A 16,283-nucleotide genomic window follows, 5' to 3' on the forward strand; every position below is an offset into this window, starting at 1 on the left:
CTTTGATACGGAGATGTTTTCAGGTTATTTGTTGATTACACTGTTTCAGCGTTTTTAACACTACACCTCATCCTGGAGTACGCTTGGACAGCTTGTCTCCACAACACTTAAAGTCAGGAGTTGTTTTTTTGCATATTTATATAGCGCGAACTCGACCCGAAGGTATTGGAGAGCTTTACATAGCACCGTATTTACATTACACATTCAGGCACGGGGAGATTAAGTGATTTGCCCAGAATCACAGGATGTGGACGCGACCTCGAGGCTCGAACCCTGGTTTCCTGCACCAGAGGCGGCAGCGCAACGTTATTGCGGCCCCAAAACACCAATTTAAATGACAGTAACTATCACAGTTATTGCCCTGTAACATCCGACTGCCCTGGGAGCCCAAGAAAAGGCCTCACTCTGGCACTGCTGGATGTGGGAGCAGAGTCTTGGACGTTGCTGTCCGCACTGTGCACAGCAAACTACTCTTAAAGCGCTGCTTGAATCGATCGCCGCTTGTATTCGCTTATTCCCCTTCCCACACCCCGCGGCCCTGAGCAAAAGCAGAGTATTAAGGAGCGACCGTAAGCACAGACTTCTTCAAAATAAATGATGGTCACGAAATACCCGCCACCGCCCCGTCATATTAATGGAGTTGCCCTAAGATGAGTTGCTTGGCTTAAAGCAATCAGAACTTCAGAATTCTGTTTGTTGTGCTAGGATTGGCTGCCGTGCCCTCGATGCTCCAATCCTAGATCGGTTTAAACATGTGCGATACCACCCACTTCTAGACGACTCTGGAATATGTTTTAGCCTTGGGATTGGTTGCTGTGCTACCCGGAAGTGCTGAAGTTACGGACAAAATTACATCCGTTAAAAGATCAGCAAGGTGCGACAGATATTAGGTTGCTTTCACGACCGATCCTTGCAAGTAGCGGACGTGTGGACACCTTTTATGCGTAGCATTTATGTTGTAGCTTTTCTTACTTTTGTATTTTAGCGTCCTGAGTTTCCATTTTGGCTTCCAGACTGACTGAACACTCCAAACGGGCATTGGTTTTTCAGCACAAAAGCTAAAAATTATAAGGTGAAATTGATATTGATCGCTATTTAGACTATCTGATCTTCTATGATTAAGATGTTTCCTTTATAATATTGTCATATATTAAAAGCACAAACATGTTGGAGTTTATGTCCATGTTTACAATATGTTTGCGTGTGTTTATATAATACACACATTCATATATGTTTGAGCTTATGTCCATGTTTACAATATGTATGCGTGTGTTTATATAATACACACATTCATATATGTTTATGCAGAAAAATATCACGTTATAGTTACGAGCCTGTTATCTCCTTAAGTCTGTGACATTTGAGTATCCGTTACTTCCAGCAACTAACCTACACTTAGAAAGTTTGAGGTGTCCTCCTTAGAGTCTTATTCATATCCAATACAGGCAGAGAGAGTTGCACGATAAAGGTGTGTATAAATTACACCCTACCTGACAAACCTCCTGACGACCACACCGGTTCAACTTTTCTATTTAAACAAAGAAGAACATAAACACAGAAATCGAATGAATTCACGAATGACTAGCAGAGGAAACGTATGAAATATTTTCATACTGTGCACGTACACTGAGAAACATGTAATCGGTCTCGAGCATTGGGCTCTTTCACAAATTAGAAATGTAGCCAAATATCAATACTTTAGATACAGCAGGGATGCTCATGTGGACATTAGATGTACTGTGTTTTATTTCACTTGCAGATTCCACAGTCCTTGGGCCCATTTTGTTCAATATGGCTGAAAGCGGTTCGGGGGGAAACAGGAGGCACCCTCAGAACATGCAAGGCCTCCTTCACATGGCCATTGAAACTGGAGCAGGAGAACAAGATGCTGCCGTGACCAATGAGATGTCCGAAGAGGTATAGTGAGCATGTAGTTTGTATGAAGGGCTGTTTCTAAAAATTGGACCCCATGCATGCTTTATGAGTGATTTCACGTAAACTGCTTTTTTAGGGCTTTAGGGAACAGATACCTTGTTGGAAGTGTTAGGGACTCCTCTCGGTAAATCAAATGTAGTGGCACGCCGCTTAACCAAATCTGTGTCTATGAAGGCACACCAAACCCATCGGTGAGAGGGTAGATGTGTTCTACTGTAGACATTGAAGGCCTAATGGTTTTAGCTGGTATTCCGCATATTGTGGCAATAACAAACCCTTTTAATAAATGGTATTGAGGTGCCGCGATCAGTAGCAGGTGTTTTCTGATGTGACCGTGCCTGTAGCTCACAGTCAGTTTCTCAGATGCTACTATTTCTGATGTTTTTGGCTTGGAGCTTTGTGACCTCAAGATGGTCAATAAAAGGCAAATCGACTTATTGCCAACCTGACAAAGGTGCTTTTCTTTTATTCTATTAACTGCACATCTCAGAGGAGGAAGTGGCTCCAGGAAGCGATGAGCAGTGCCTTCCAGGGGCAGGTGGATGAGGTTCAACAGATGAAGGATTGCCTTGCAGATCTAAAGCGAGGGGCTGACGGAGGAAACGAGGAGGCTGAAGATCGGCAGGAAGAAGAGGAGAGAAAGGAGCGAGCCCTGGAGATGCTGGCAGACTTGTGTGAGAATATGGACAATGCTGCAGGTAGGTGGATAAATGTTCACTGGACAAGGATTTCCAACTACACTTAGGTGATAGCGAACCAATTATGTTACAATTAATTTTGACCTAACATATAGGCTATATGATTCATGCTGAACTCATCTAGGTGAGAACTTTTAGTGCTAAACCAGACCTTGAAAACCTGCAATCTTCAGTCATGGAAGCATTATATTAAAATGTAATATTCAGGCTTTTCTTTTGGATTGGCTCCCCCAGTTAGCCGTATTCGTGATGGCTGCTTCAGCCTCTATTTCCTATTTTGTAAGTGTTGTGGTTTCCATTCACCACTATGGTGTTGAGGCACAAATGATATTTATGAAAAATCACTTCTCTCAACTAGAAATGCATTATGTAGTAAATGGCGATACCAGATGATATGAGCTGCGATATGGGTGCATTGAGAGGTGGTGGAGATAACTGGAGAGTAGTGATACAAGGACAGCAACATTACACTATGTGCAGGTTTGCAAGTCGTAAAATTATATTGATACAGAAAGACATGCAGGTGCGGGCTGGCAAGCTGTGCCAATGGAATTTCATCATGATGGGGTGATGTGATCATATTGATTCAGGCCCTGCATGAGACGTGGTGTGGTGTGTAGGATTTCCGTAATGCTGCCAGTGAGGAGTCTGGGAGGTTATGGAGTAGCGCATACCCACCAATCAGATGCAAGAGTACAAAGGCTTGCACAGAATTTTTGGAAGAAACAGTATGGCTTCCTTTTGAAGAGAGAACTGGTACCTGAGAGAGGGGTGATACCAGGCCCTCTTAGGTTTTTTGGCAATGTATTTCTTGAGGCAAAGGTTGGTGTTCAGAGTGAATCCGAGTGATATGGCATTCATTGAGATTAAGGGTCGGAACCGGCAAGGTTTGTGTCATTTAGCCAGGTTCTTGTCAAATAATACGAATTATGTCTTGATTGAGCTTTAGGTAGGCACTGGGTATCCAGGTCTAGATGATGTGCAAGCAGTGTTTTAGGCATTGGATGTCTGAAGCAGAGGAGACTTTCAAGTAGAGTTGTGTATCATCACCATATTGGTGAATCTTGATGCTGTTATCGGTCAGTAGAGCACCAAGAGGCTTCATGTAAAAGTTGAATATGACAGGGAACAATATGAAATCCTGGGGAACGCCACATGTGAGATGGATCTTTTGTGATCTGACGGTGTACATGTGAACAAACTGGTCTCAGTTGGAAAGGTAGGAGGAAAACCAGTGAAGGACATTGCCAGTGAATCCCATTCCTTACAACAAACAAATGATAGACGGAATGCTGACAATGCATACATTCTCCCCCAGTCAAGAGATCTGGGTTAAATCCATCGTTCTTTTGCCCACTACACCACCCCAGTTTAGACATGGCCATATGCAAATCAGTCTTGACCCTGTGCCTCATGGGAACAGTCCAGCCCGAACTGCCAAGCCATGTCTTCCCTGGACCGGAATCAAGCATCCTAGGACCGGTTTCTGGCTATCAGCCGTCATCAGCCAGGATAGCTTGACTCCAGTGGCGTAGTGAGCATTCATGTCTCAAGGGTGCATATGAGGGTGGGATGGTACACTGTTTCAAAGGCAGATGAGAGATACAGCAATATCAGGAGGCATGGTTCATCTTCATCTGTGGTCAAAAGGGCATCGTCTACAATGTGTAAGGTGGCGTTCTCTGTGCTGCAACGTAATCTGAAACCAGACAGGTATATGTGCAGGAGATGGTTATCATTGATGTGATCTTGGAGTTGAACATAGACTGTTTTTTTAAGTGATCTTACCAATGAATGGTAAATGATTTATGGGCTGGTAGTTGGAGAGGTCATTGGGGTCTAATGTAGGTTTCTTTAGGAGTGGGAGGTTCTGGCCAGTCTTGAGAGCTTCTGGGAAGATGCCTCGAGGGAGGGAGGCGTTGACAATGGAAAGTAGTGCTAAAACAGCATCTCTCAAGAGAGCTTTGATGAGGGACGATGATAGGACATTATCATCTTAAGAAGTGGCCTTTAGGTAGTTGAATATGTCGGCCAGATCTGGGGATATAGAGCTTTGAAGGCTGCCCTTGCGGGATCCTACGGGAGAGGTTGGGTGTGAGAGATGAAGCAGGTTTGGTTTCGTCAATTTGCTGTTGGATCTTCTCTATTTTTTAAATGAGAAGAGGTTGATGGCATTGCACTTTTCTGTGGAGTGAGGAATAAGTGGGCCCATCAGTGGGCTGATGTAATGGTTGACCGTCTTGAACAGTGTTCTCCTTCTGTTTGCGGCTTCATTAGGTGGCTACATTGACTGTGATGGTATTGTACTTTTTTTGTGGTATTGTTTGTTGCTTTGGTTGATGTGATAAGCTGTCTGCGCAGTTGTGCGCAAGGCCTTCAGTATCAAGAGATCCTCAGGGGTTCTTATTTTCTTCCATTTTCTTTCCTGCCTGGAGATGGATTGTTTATTGTCAGCAGGGTCTTTATAATACCTTTCGCTTGCACTTGCATGTTGTAAATCGAGCGCAGATGTTCACATAGCTTTCCAAAAAACTGTTCAACTTGTTTAGAAGAGTGTTGGCGTCAGACGTGAAGTTGATACTTAAATAGATGAGGTAAGCATTAAGTTATTTATGGAGAATTCTTTAAAGAATCTGAAGGTTTTGTCTTCTCTTATGTGCTGACCTTGGTTTGTTGGTAGTACACTGAGCTGGAAGATAGGGATGGCAAAGTGTTCAGTCCAGTACAAGGGTATTGTACGTTTTCATTGATTTTTGATGAATTTGAGAACACAAGATCGATGATGTGGTCTTCGGAGTGTGTTGGTTGTGTGGCATGCTGTACCACGTTGAGTGTATCAAGGAGGTTGAAGACGGTGCCTCTTGTTTTATTTAGCATGTTTTTTTGTCTTGGAGGTTGAAAACACTCGAGGTTAGTGTGGGCATGTGGGGTGAACTAGGTGGTAAGGAGATCTGAGAAGCCGTTGTTCTGGCTGGGAGGCGTGTAGATGAGATGGAAGGTAGTGGTCTGTGTTGCAGAGAGAGGAAACGGCATGTCAGCAGCTCCATGGAGTTGATTATTACATGCTTGCCTAGTGTGCAGGACCAGGAGGACTTTTTATGTGCACGGTCCAAACGATGGATGCTGTAGCCTGTGAAAAGAAGGATGTCTAGGATGTGAAAGTTCTGTATAGAAGAGGGCGTCAAGTTTGTGATAGGTGATGTTTGGTGCGTGGAGTACCGCAGAGTGCGCATTAATGAGCATGAGCTGGAATGTGTGTTTTGTAGTTTGAGGATGTGCAGTTGTATGAGGTTGGGTCTATGTGTTGTGCGAATTCTATGTGAGTGCCTGGGTTGGCATGCAACTGTGGTGTTGGCAGTATGGTGATACTGGGTCAGGCACATGATTATATCTTACCATATAAGTTTCAGGGAAGCAGGTGTTCTGGCGTTAACAGGCTCAAACAGGCAACACCCTTGTATGTGTCCACCCTGCAAAGTAGATTGGAGTAGGGAGAAGGCAGGAGTGATATCACTTCCTGTGCTGATGGATGAAGGGAAATACCATTATGTAGCTTCCTTTGCAGATTGATGATGGGAAATCCAATTATGTCACTTCCCGTGCAAATGAATGATGGAAAATAATGCAGTGATATCATGATGGGGCATGGTATTAAATCTTGTGTTAAGTGCAGCCTAAGCAGTTTTTTTTACCCTGTACAGAAATGTTCTGCTACTTTCTTGAATGAACTTTACATTTAGACTGCATTAAATTGTGTTAAAAATGTACATACGAGACAATTTCCTGTTTAATAGAATATGCACACATGGGTGTTTGTTACCCAGTACATATGTTTGGAACAATAGTGTTTATTAAGACCTGGCATAAGGATACTGAATAATGATTTGGTGAGAGCAGGGCGAATATTAACTGTATTGTTAGGCAATACACGGGAAGTGTGCACAGCTTCATGAGCTTTGCAGTCCTCATCTCTGATTTATGATGCTGTTTCAATAGGGTTCAAATCATTGAAAGTGTAATCTCTTTAAATTCCCTTTGCTTCTCACTGACTGCACACATTGTATGTTTTTTTTTATTGTCATTTGAACCCACAGATAACTGTATTGCTACTTGGCCAAGTCTGAGTGCTTCTGCCTTCCTGTGATATTTGTGATGTCACTGTGTGTCATATTCCTTTGGACTTCGGGTATGGAGGATCCATAGCATTTTAAGTAGTTACAGCCATGCATCACGCAAAAAGAATACGTAGGACCTGTAAAAAAAGCACATATCTTCCTGTTCTCTCTGTTCATTCACATTGCTTCAAAGTCTACTCTTCTCCTGCACATCACTTTCCTCTTTTTCAGTCTTCATTACATGCTTTGAATGTTTCCCATCATCTGACAAAGAACCCCCAGTGTTTTATTAACATAGCACTATTAAACAGGAGCTAATACAGTGGCACGCCAACCTCATTTGGTCCTTTTTAATTCCGGCTTGAGAAGCCAAGTTAAATTCTTTCCCTACAAATGTAGTGAATGTATACCCATTTCAAGTACAAGGTATAGCAATGTTTATTACAGTAAAAAATGACATTTGAATACTGAAGTTTCCTAGGTGATCTTTACCTTTTGAGGCCATTAAACCTAGAAATATGCATAGTAAAGTAATGGGATTTTGAATAGCCCACCAGTGTGCAAGACTATTTAATCTTTACAAATCACCTTTCTCACAGCATATTGTGGTTGAAGTGCCGGGTCTTCCTATAACAGTCTGGACCCATTCAAGTTGGAATTAAGTTCTTTATATCATGTAAGGCCCTTAGGTTACAAGGACAGCAGGTAGGTCCTGTGAAAGCGTCATCTTTCTTCCAACTGTCTCTATCTTCTTACACTCCATGCCACAAATCAACATTATATTATATCATTCATTCGCAGCATTCCAGGCACCAGCTCAGACTTGCAGGACATGGGGACACACAGGATGCTATACGCCTCCCCAAGTTATGGGGGCAGTTCTCCGCTCCGCAGTTCAGGAGGATCTTACTCAAGCTGTTACAAACTCTTTGTCCTCATCCTTGCTGACCGCGCCACCGCAAACAGCAGCAGCAATGAATGCCTGCCCTGTACATCCTGAAGGGGAGGGGGAGAGTAATCTCGGAGTTCTTGTATCTGAAGGAAAACTAGAGAATCAACCACCTATGCCTCAAGCTGTTACTTTGAATGACAGGTTAGGTGGGGATCCCTCACCGTTATCCATTGATCTTGAACTTTGCGGCCGCTATGTAAATACAGCTAATTTGGAGACTCTGGATCCTATTAAGCCTTTTGGGGGTGCTACTCCCTCTGGGCTAATGTTATATAGTAGTACCCCTTCGTTAAACGGACAGGACATGTCTGATCTGTTAAATGTTTCCAGGAGCTCGGGTCTCAATTTTTCTGGTATTTGTCGTCCAGCTGAAGCTAGTGATAAACCGATATCAGAATCCATGATTGCTTTGGAACAATTATTAGCCTCCATTCTATTTCTCCTGGGGAAATTTGTAGGCAGCTCGGATTGTATCCTGGATTCAGTTACCCAAATACTGAAGACATTGTTACAAAAATCACCAGATACGAGGAGTGTTTCCCCCTCCAAGGCTGAACCCAGTTCTCCAAAGGGGAAAATAAATGCGCCCATAGTGGATACTGGCATAAAGGCTGCAGCAATAGTTCATGAAATTCATACTACAGTTCAGCCTTTAACCGCAGTGCCCAATTGTGTTAAGAACTCTGTTCTAGAGATTGAGGAAGAAAACAAATTTATTTCCGGTTCTAAAGTGGTTCAAGATTTATTCCCAATCTTCATGTCTGAAAATAAAAAAGAACTTTCTGAAGATAAACAAGAGGTAAAGGTAAAAAACGGTAAACATAGAAATAATAAAGGGAATAAAAGGAAACCAATCCGAAAATACAGGAAGAAAAGACAACGACGGATAATCTTCCAAAACTCTCTAGTTGCATCGGAGAACGAAGAAATAGACTTGGATCCAACTTCTACGTCTTTAAAGGTGGAAAGTGAATTTTGCCCACCAATGTCTTTGGAAGTTTTGCCGCAAATGGAGGGCCCTCTTCCGAGTTCCTCTCCATCGACTGCGATAAGAGCCCCAATCCTATATCAACTTGGGCCCCTTAACCCTTTGGCCTCTTCTTTCTCTCCTGCCCCAGAGATTGGAGACCGCTCTCTTCCTGCGCGCCATCCAAAAAACTCAAAGGCTCATGTGGACACTCTCGTGTTAGACTTTTTACCTTTATTCGATGCAGATATACCCCTAAACAGAGCATGGCTACTTAAGCGTTTTAGCCAGATTGAAAGTCTTCACCCTATTCAATCTAGGGACATTGAGCTAGTCTCTTTGTCTGGTGGAGACAGGGTTTTGAGTATAAGGGTTAAATTTTATTCACCTATCATTGTAAATTTGATATTACAGCAAGCTGAGAATTTTCAACGCACAGGTATTGATGTTCTCCCTATTTTTAACCTTGGTAATACCAACCCTTCCCTTGGGATGGCACTAAAGGGCGATAAACAAAATGGGGTAGCCTCCCCTCTTAGAGACCTGAAGATTTGGGTCTCTAAGGGGAAACGTTCGGTCTCTCAGGTAAAGCCACTCCCTCTGCCTCAGAATTCCTCCTTCATAGAGGATAATAATCGGTGGAATTGGCTGCACAGTGCCTTATCTACTAAGACCACAGATAACCCCAAATTGTTTCACCATCTTTAACACCCCATTGAAAATTATTTCTTGGAATGCGGCAGGGATTCATAGTAGTCCAGAGAAATTTGACCTTTTATTCTCTTTAGGAGCAAATGTGATTTGTATACAGGAAACCTGGTGTATTAATATGCTGGACGTTTCGAAGGATTTCTATGTTTTGGAAGTGCCAGCTGCCCCTTCCAAGAAAGGTCACGCTAGGGGGGGAATCGCTTGTCTATTATCAAATAAATTGCAGTGGAGATTTTCCCATTACACCGACCCAAGTAAATTTTTTCACGCTATAACAATAGCAAATCTGTTTAGTAATTTTAAAAAGTCACCTATTGTTATTCTTAATGTGTATATTCCTCCAGAAGAGCGTTTTAATCTCATATTGAAGCAGGTATTTCGATATATTGATCAAATTAAAAATGTTCCATCCCCTCCGGATATCATTCTCGTTGGAGATCTGAACTGCAAAATTTCCAATGCTAGTCTGAAACTTTTTAGAAATAAATCTAAAGAAGAGGCGCATTTTGTTCCCCTACCCCTCTTCCCAGATAAGTTAGTGACTAACAAAAGAGGGAAGATTCTGCTAAAAGAACTAGCGGCCGTTGAGGGACTTATATTAAATGGGAGATTCCCGTCCGATGTGCCTGCCAAATTTACACATAAGTCTCCTTTTGGGTCTTCTATCTTGGATTATGCAATCTCGGATTATGGCTTGTTTCCGTGTATTCAGGATTTTAAGATTATTCCTACATCTCTGAGCGACCATAGTGTAATGCTCATAACTATTTCTTTAAATTCCATGCCCACTGCGCCATGGTCCCTTAACGGCAGTGACGCTGCTTTCCACGCTTCCACGGGAAGGTGTTTTTGGAATCCTTCTGCCATTAATGGGGTCCAGGATATATTATGTGAAACTTTAATAGAATTAAATGAGTGGCGTGGTCTAGAAATAGTTAATTTTGAAAAACTCATGCGAAACATTATTTTACATGTAAAAAAGACTTCCCGCCCTAGAAAAGGGGTAGTGGTGCCTAGTATACTACGCATCCTGAACAAGGAAATAAATAAACTAGTCCGTGAGCAATATCTAGATAGAGTTATGGAACGAGAAAAAGAAATTTCTAGACTAAAAAGAAAGAGATGCAGACTAAAGGCGAAAATAAAAAAGGAGAAGGAAGATACAGTTTGGATCAACTTGAGGGAATCAGTTGTTCATGGTAGGATTAGAGAATTTTGGGCAATAATTGGGAAGGGATGTGGTACTAGAATAAGCCCTTGCCCCATCCCCATAGCTGAAGAGGTATGGATCACTTATATTCGGGACCTCTATGCAGGGAATGGTATTACAGGTGAAGATATTGTCCTAGATGCAACGCCCGAAGGACTCATTAATTATCCCACAGAGGAAGCAATTGAGATGGCTATAAAAAATATGCGTGCCTCTGGGGCAATGGGTCCTGACGAACTCCCTATGACACTCCTGAAGCAGGATCCTTTAAGGTGGAGTAAAATCCTGTATCCATTGTTTAAAGCCTGTTTCTTGTCTAAAACGGTACCTGCCTCCTGGAGGGGAAGTATCTTGGTCCCTATTTTTAAGAAGGGAACCAGGGATAGCCCCAGCAATTATCGTTTGATAGCCCTCCTCGACTCTATCGGAAAGGTCTTTGCGAAATGTCTTTTAAATTTCCTCTCCGACTGGGTCGAGGAGAATAATATCTTGCCTCTTGAACAAACTGGCTTCCGTAGGGGGCATGGTACTTTAGATAACCTCACCGCTCTCCATGTGGTTACTGATAAATACGTGCAGGTGAGAGGGGGGGTGGTGTATACGGCTTTTATTGATTTCTCCACAGCGTTCGATAAAGTAGATCGTAGAACGCTGTGGAGAAAATTGGCAGCTCTTGGTGTTCCAGCTTATCTATTGGAGCTTGTTCGGACTCTCCATACAGAGACTTGGTGTAGTGTCTTGCAAGGGGGCGAAAGGGGGCTCTCCCATCAAATTTCGTCCTTGAATGGCCTTAAACAAGGCTGTTTATTGGCTCCCCTTTTGTTCTCCTTATATACTGTAGACCTACCCGCCGCCTTGTCTGCCAGTGAGGGTATTGCTCCGGTGATGGGGGGGACCCCAATATCCTGCTTGATGTATGCCGATGACGTCCTTATTCTAGACTTGACTCCTAAAGGACTTACAAATCGGCTACATGCCCTTCATGTTTTTGCTGCTGCCCATTGCATGAAGATTAATATATCTAAAAGTAAAGTTATGTGCATAGCCGGTAAGAAGAAGTGCCGATCTGTAAATTTTGGATGGTATATCGGCGGCCAAAAACTGGAGGTTGTTAACTCCTATACCTTCCTGGGGAAAATTATCACGGCTAACTTGAGTGAGAGGCCCCATATTGAGCATAGTTCACGCAAAGCCCTCGCCCATGGCAAAGGTTTAAACTCCCTCTATCAGGCTACGGGGAAAAGGCACTTTTCGTGTTTACTGGAGGTGTACAGGTCTAAAATCCCCGCAACGATACTGTATGGTATAGAACTTATAGAGGTGAAATATTGGGACTTTTGCCATAAGATTGAGGGGAAACTCTTAAGATCCCTATCTTCTCTGAATACTGCGTGCTCTTTGGCCGTTTGTAGGCTCGATTTCGGTCTCAGGAGCAGTTGGGTACAGGGACTATGTGCCCTAGTAAAATGGGTGGCCTGCCTGGCTAGAGCTGAACTAGGGACGATGAGAGCTCTCCTCAGAAGTGAATTACTGGGTAATTTCAAAGAGTTTTCACAACTTGTAAGGAATTTTAGAAAAGCCGTAACCCTTCTAAAATTAGATGAAAACACCTTGTTTTTGTATTCTCCCTTACAGTTAAAACTCGTATTAAAACAGGCCTCGTGGGAACTATGTTTTCAGTCTGATAAGAAGTTAATCTGTGAAAAAAGGGATGTAGACCTTCTCCTTAATTCTTATGTGATGAAGTTGGCCCAACCCTATGTCACATGGAACTTGCCGCATGGTATTCGTAGATTCTGGTTTCTTTTACGTTACGACCTAGTACCTTTAAATCTACTTTTATCCAAATGGTACGGTTCTTCTCCTATGTGCAATTTATGTAAACTGAGTACCCAGGATTGTATGCATGTTTTATTGACCTGCCCTGCGCTCCGTATATTGCGTCTCAGATGGTTAAAACCTATTTGTATCCGTCTGGGCATTTCCACTTTGAACGGCTTTCTCCAAGCACTTTATTGGCCTCCTAATGAAATGTTCTGTTTCTATATTTTTAACTTTTTTAAAGGTTTTTTAGCTATTTATTAACATGCCTCTGGAGATGTTTGACATTGCTTCCTGCTGTAGATCTGTCATTGTATGTTATTTTTGTACTTAAATATGTTTCTCAAATGTCATAATCTTGATATGTACTTGTCTTCTGCTTTTATCATTGTAAACTTCTATGTGGCCCTCTTTTGAGAGCCAAAACATAATAAATAAATTGATTGATTATGGGGGCAGTTATTCCCCATGCATTCAGCACAGGAACCATCATTCATAATTACTCTGAGTAAATGGGGTGCATTATATGGTGTGGTTGTGCAGTCTCACCATGTAATACACTTACCAACTTCTTTATGTCCAGTATGTTTCGTCTTTAAAACCCTCAGATCAACCTTGGGTAGCTGTGGCACTGAGCAGAAGGGCTTGCACACAGGAACACGTGTTAAGTATTTAAACAGCACTAAAACAAAGAAATGGACACGACACTCAAGAAATCATACATTCATTTATAAAAATAGACTGTATATTTATAAGAATTTGGACATTAGAATGAAAGAGGTCCACTGGAAGTTTCCTGAAATAGTTTTTACAAGCAATAAATCAAAACAAATTCACTCAAATGTGAAAAATGCTTGGCAAAATCAACTAATTGGACAATTAGAAAGATCTTCAAGGCAAACGTTTGTTAGTGTCAATGCGTTTGGTTAGAAGTACTTGAGACTCCCACTACAGCAGGTAGCTAGTCAGGGGGACCAGCAAGCTCCTCAAGAACAGTTACCTTTATAGAAAAAGCAGTCCATCAGTAGTTCCAGGTACGTATTGCAATGGATTCCTATGGAGTGGTCCTGATCCAAGGGATGAAGGATGTTGAAGATGCTCTAATGATGCTTTGGATGAGGCACGGTCGATAAGAATCTTCCTGCAGGGAGTCCTCGGTCCATAAAGATAGAGAAGGGTTCCTGGTTGCAGTGTCGATGTCCCAAAAAGTCCTTTCCAGTCTGGCCAAAATCCAGTTGCCACTAAACTACCATCCGCCCTTTGCCACAGTCACAGGCCAATCCTTCCTGGGTCAATACCTCGCCGTCTGACGGTCCCAGCAACTCTCCAACAGCGCTCCCGGGCTCCACAAACTTAGGTGAATTAGGTCTTTGTCCTCTGTGCTGCACGGCGGCGGTGGTAATGGTTTGAAGAGTTTGTGTTACCAACTTGCCCCAGCAGGCTTTTTGAGCTGTTGTGTCCCTGTGTTTCGAACAGGAGGCCAGTCAGCTGGCCCTTGGAGTTCTCTTGGCTCTTACCGGGCTCTGAAGACAGCTTCTCTTCGAGCAGGAAACAGCAGACACTGTCCCTCTCTTCACTGGCCAGCAGGTGCTGCCGTCTTTGGTGTAGCAGGGCAGTTCTTCTTCAGTCCTTCTTCAAAGTCGGTCGAGGTCTAAGTTCTGGGTGTCTGGGTTCCCCCTTTATGCTCAGAAAGCGCCCTCAGGGCAGGATGTGGTTGGCAGCCAGTGGGTTACCAGGTTCCCTCCCATCTGGTGACCACTTCCTGTGGAGTGTGGCATCTGGCAATCCAGGATGCACCATTCTGCTACTCCCAAGATGGAGAGACCTCTTTCTCGTTGTTCATTTGCCCCTAGCCCACCCCCCTCCCCTCCCCATGGTGTGGCTACCTCAGGGCTGCACAACCCTGGGAAACTGGTTTGGCAACTTATTTACACTCTCTGCTTCCCATGCCAGCCTGTCCACATCAAAAATGGAGCAGCTCTCCTCCCTGGTGATACACATCTGTTCTTCAAAGGCAGCTTCACCTTTGAAGCCTGTCTTTTGGGGCTAACACCCAAGTGGCTTCCCGCAGGAGGGAGGGGTCACCTCCTTAACCTGTAATCCCTCATTGTCCTCCTTCCTGAGAGTCGTTGGCATGTCTCTACAAGAGGGCAGAAAGCTGTCTTGTGTAGCAGGCTCCATGTGTGCCCGGTAAGGCACAGGAGTTTTAAAGGCAACAAAGTGGCAGCTTTGCTAAAGTTGCTTACTGCAACAAGTTACATTAATTTCTATTTGAGATGCAAGTCAGGCTTAATTTAAAAAGTTGTTTGATACCTTAGAGTGCCTACTTTGTTAGCATAGCTAAGTAGTCAGTTGGGCGACCAAGTCAATCGGTTGACCAAGTTTTTCCACAGTAAAACAGCAGTTCAGTTTTGTATATTTTACTGTCAGGACTTGCAAAGTACATGTCCTGCCTATGTTGCACCCTGCCTTTAGTGCCCAGGAGGCATGCCAGAGAGCTTACATATATGTACAGGGAAAGTGGTGGCTTTGCCATTGCTTTCAATTGCACAGTCGATCTAGTAGTGCACGACTGCTCTACCAGTCTCCAGGGCGGACTTTGGGACTTGTTTTACTTGGGGGATCTCTAGGGGGACACAATCAGTGCTGCAAGCCCTAGTGTACCCCTCTAAAGTAGTGCCCTGGGTACCAGGGTACCACTAATAGCAACACACTGGTAAGTTAGCCATTTAAAATTGGGTACAGCCAATTTACCATACGCTTTAGGGTCAGGGCACTGGCCGTGAGGTCTGGTTAGCAAGCCTCAATACACTGAGTCGAAAAACCAGCAGCATCAGTCAAAAAACTAGGGGGCGACCATACAAAAAAGAGGCATTTCCTTACAATTACTAAATCTCTACATGCCTAGCTTACATATTCTCCCAACAACAACCTGTTAAATTCCCCATACTCTCGTAGACTCAAAAGAAAACACATAACAGTCACAGAAACTCTGCGACAGGTCAAGACATTATGCTCTCAACACATCATGCCAAACAAAGAAATCAGACAATTAGGTTGTTACTACCATTTATCAATCAATCAAAAATTCTTTATTTCGGCCAATTTGGCCATAAAAGAGTACAAAGTAAAAGGGAAGAAGGGGGAAGGGAAGGCAAATGACATTTAAAATTCATTTATATACAAATGGCAATATTTTCATACAGGCTAAAATACCCTCTCATCTGTAAAATATTTATATTTAAAAATGCATCAGATTCCAAACACTCATTTCTAAAACATTTGGGCTAGCAGTCAATATCGATTAATTTACGCCTCTTGCACCACATAGGTAGCAAAAATTTAGAAAGTGCAAAAACAATAGGGCTCGATGTACTGGCTTTAAAAATTCTAAAAGCATTCAAGCAATGTTTAAAACCCAAATTTCTGCACAGTGGCAACAACCAATATTTTCTTGGTTTGGTATATGCTGGGCAAAAGAAGAGAACATGAAGCTCATCTTCTAAGTCGCCGCTGCAGCCCGGGCAGGACTTATTAGAGGAGACCGTCCACTTGCTTATGACGGCCTTGAGGGGTAAAGTGCCATGTCGCCATTGGATAAAAAGTTTACGCTCTAAAATCGGGAAGACAACCTCCATGAAGTCCTCAAAATAATAAGAATTTTTGAATTCTAAAAAAGAGTTAGTGAGGGAACCTACATTAGGGGCCGTAATTAGAAGTTCCAGCTTTTGCCCTTTGTAGGTTTTAGTAAACCTCTTTCGTGATATCTGGCCACATGCCCTATCTGGATCTTCCCACATAGACTGTAGTCCTAGACTTAGAAGTTCACGCTTAATGAACGCAAGCCAGGGGATTTTGCTTACACAATTAAAAC

The 16,283-nt window shown here is 43.0% G+C and overlaps 1 protein-coding gene across 2 annotated transcripts in view; it reads left to right on the forward strand.

Moving 5' to 3' along the window:
• Positions 1 to 16,283, forward strand: part of HSPBP1 (HSPA (Hsp70) binding protein 1) — a 282,294-nt gene that overhangs the window by 56,861 nt on the left and 209,150 nt on the right. Inside the window, exons 1-4 of one of the 2 annotated variants that reach the window (XM_085616380.1) lie at positions 773 to 874; positions 986 to 1,072; positions 1,760 to 1,917; positions 2,426 to 2,633. In XM_085616380.1, coding sequence (XP_085472506.1) covers positions 1,792 to 1,917; positions 2,426 to 2,633 — 334 coding nt within the window. In that variant the 5' untranslated portion in view covers positions 773 to 874; positions 986 to 1,072; positions 1,760 to 1,791. Of the gene's footprint in view, positions 1 to 772; positions 875 to 985; positions 1,073 to 1,759; positions 1,918 to 2,425; positions 2,634 to 16,283 lie in introns of those variants that run through there. The other variant, XM_085616381.1, reaches the window with a different exon arrangement.

Source organism: Triturus cristatus, chromosome 7 (assembly GCF_964204655.1).
Source record: "Triturus cristatus chromosome 7, aTriCri1.1, whole genome shotgun sequence".
In the NCBI taxonomy this organism is placed as follows: Eukaryota; Metazoa; Chordata; class Amphibia; order Caudata; family Salamandridae; genus Triturus; species Triturus cristatus.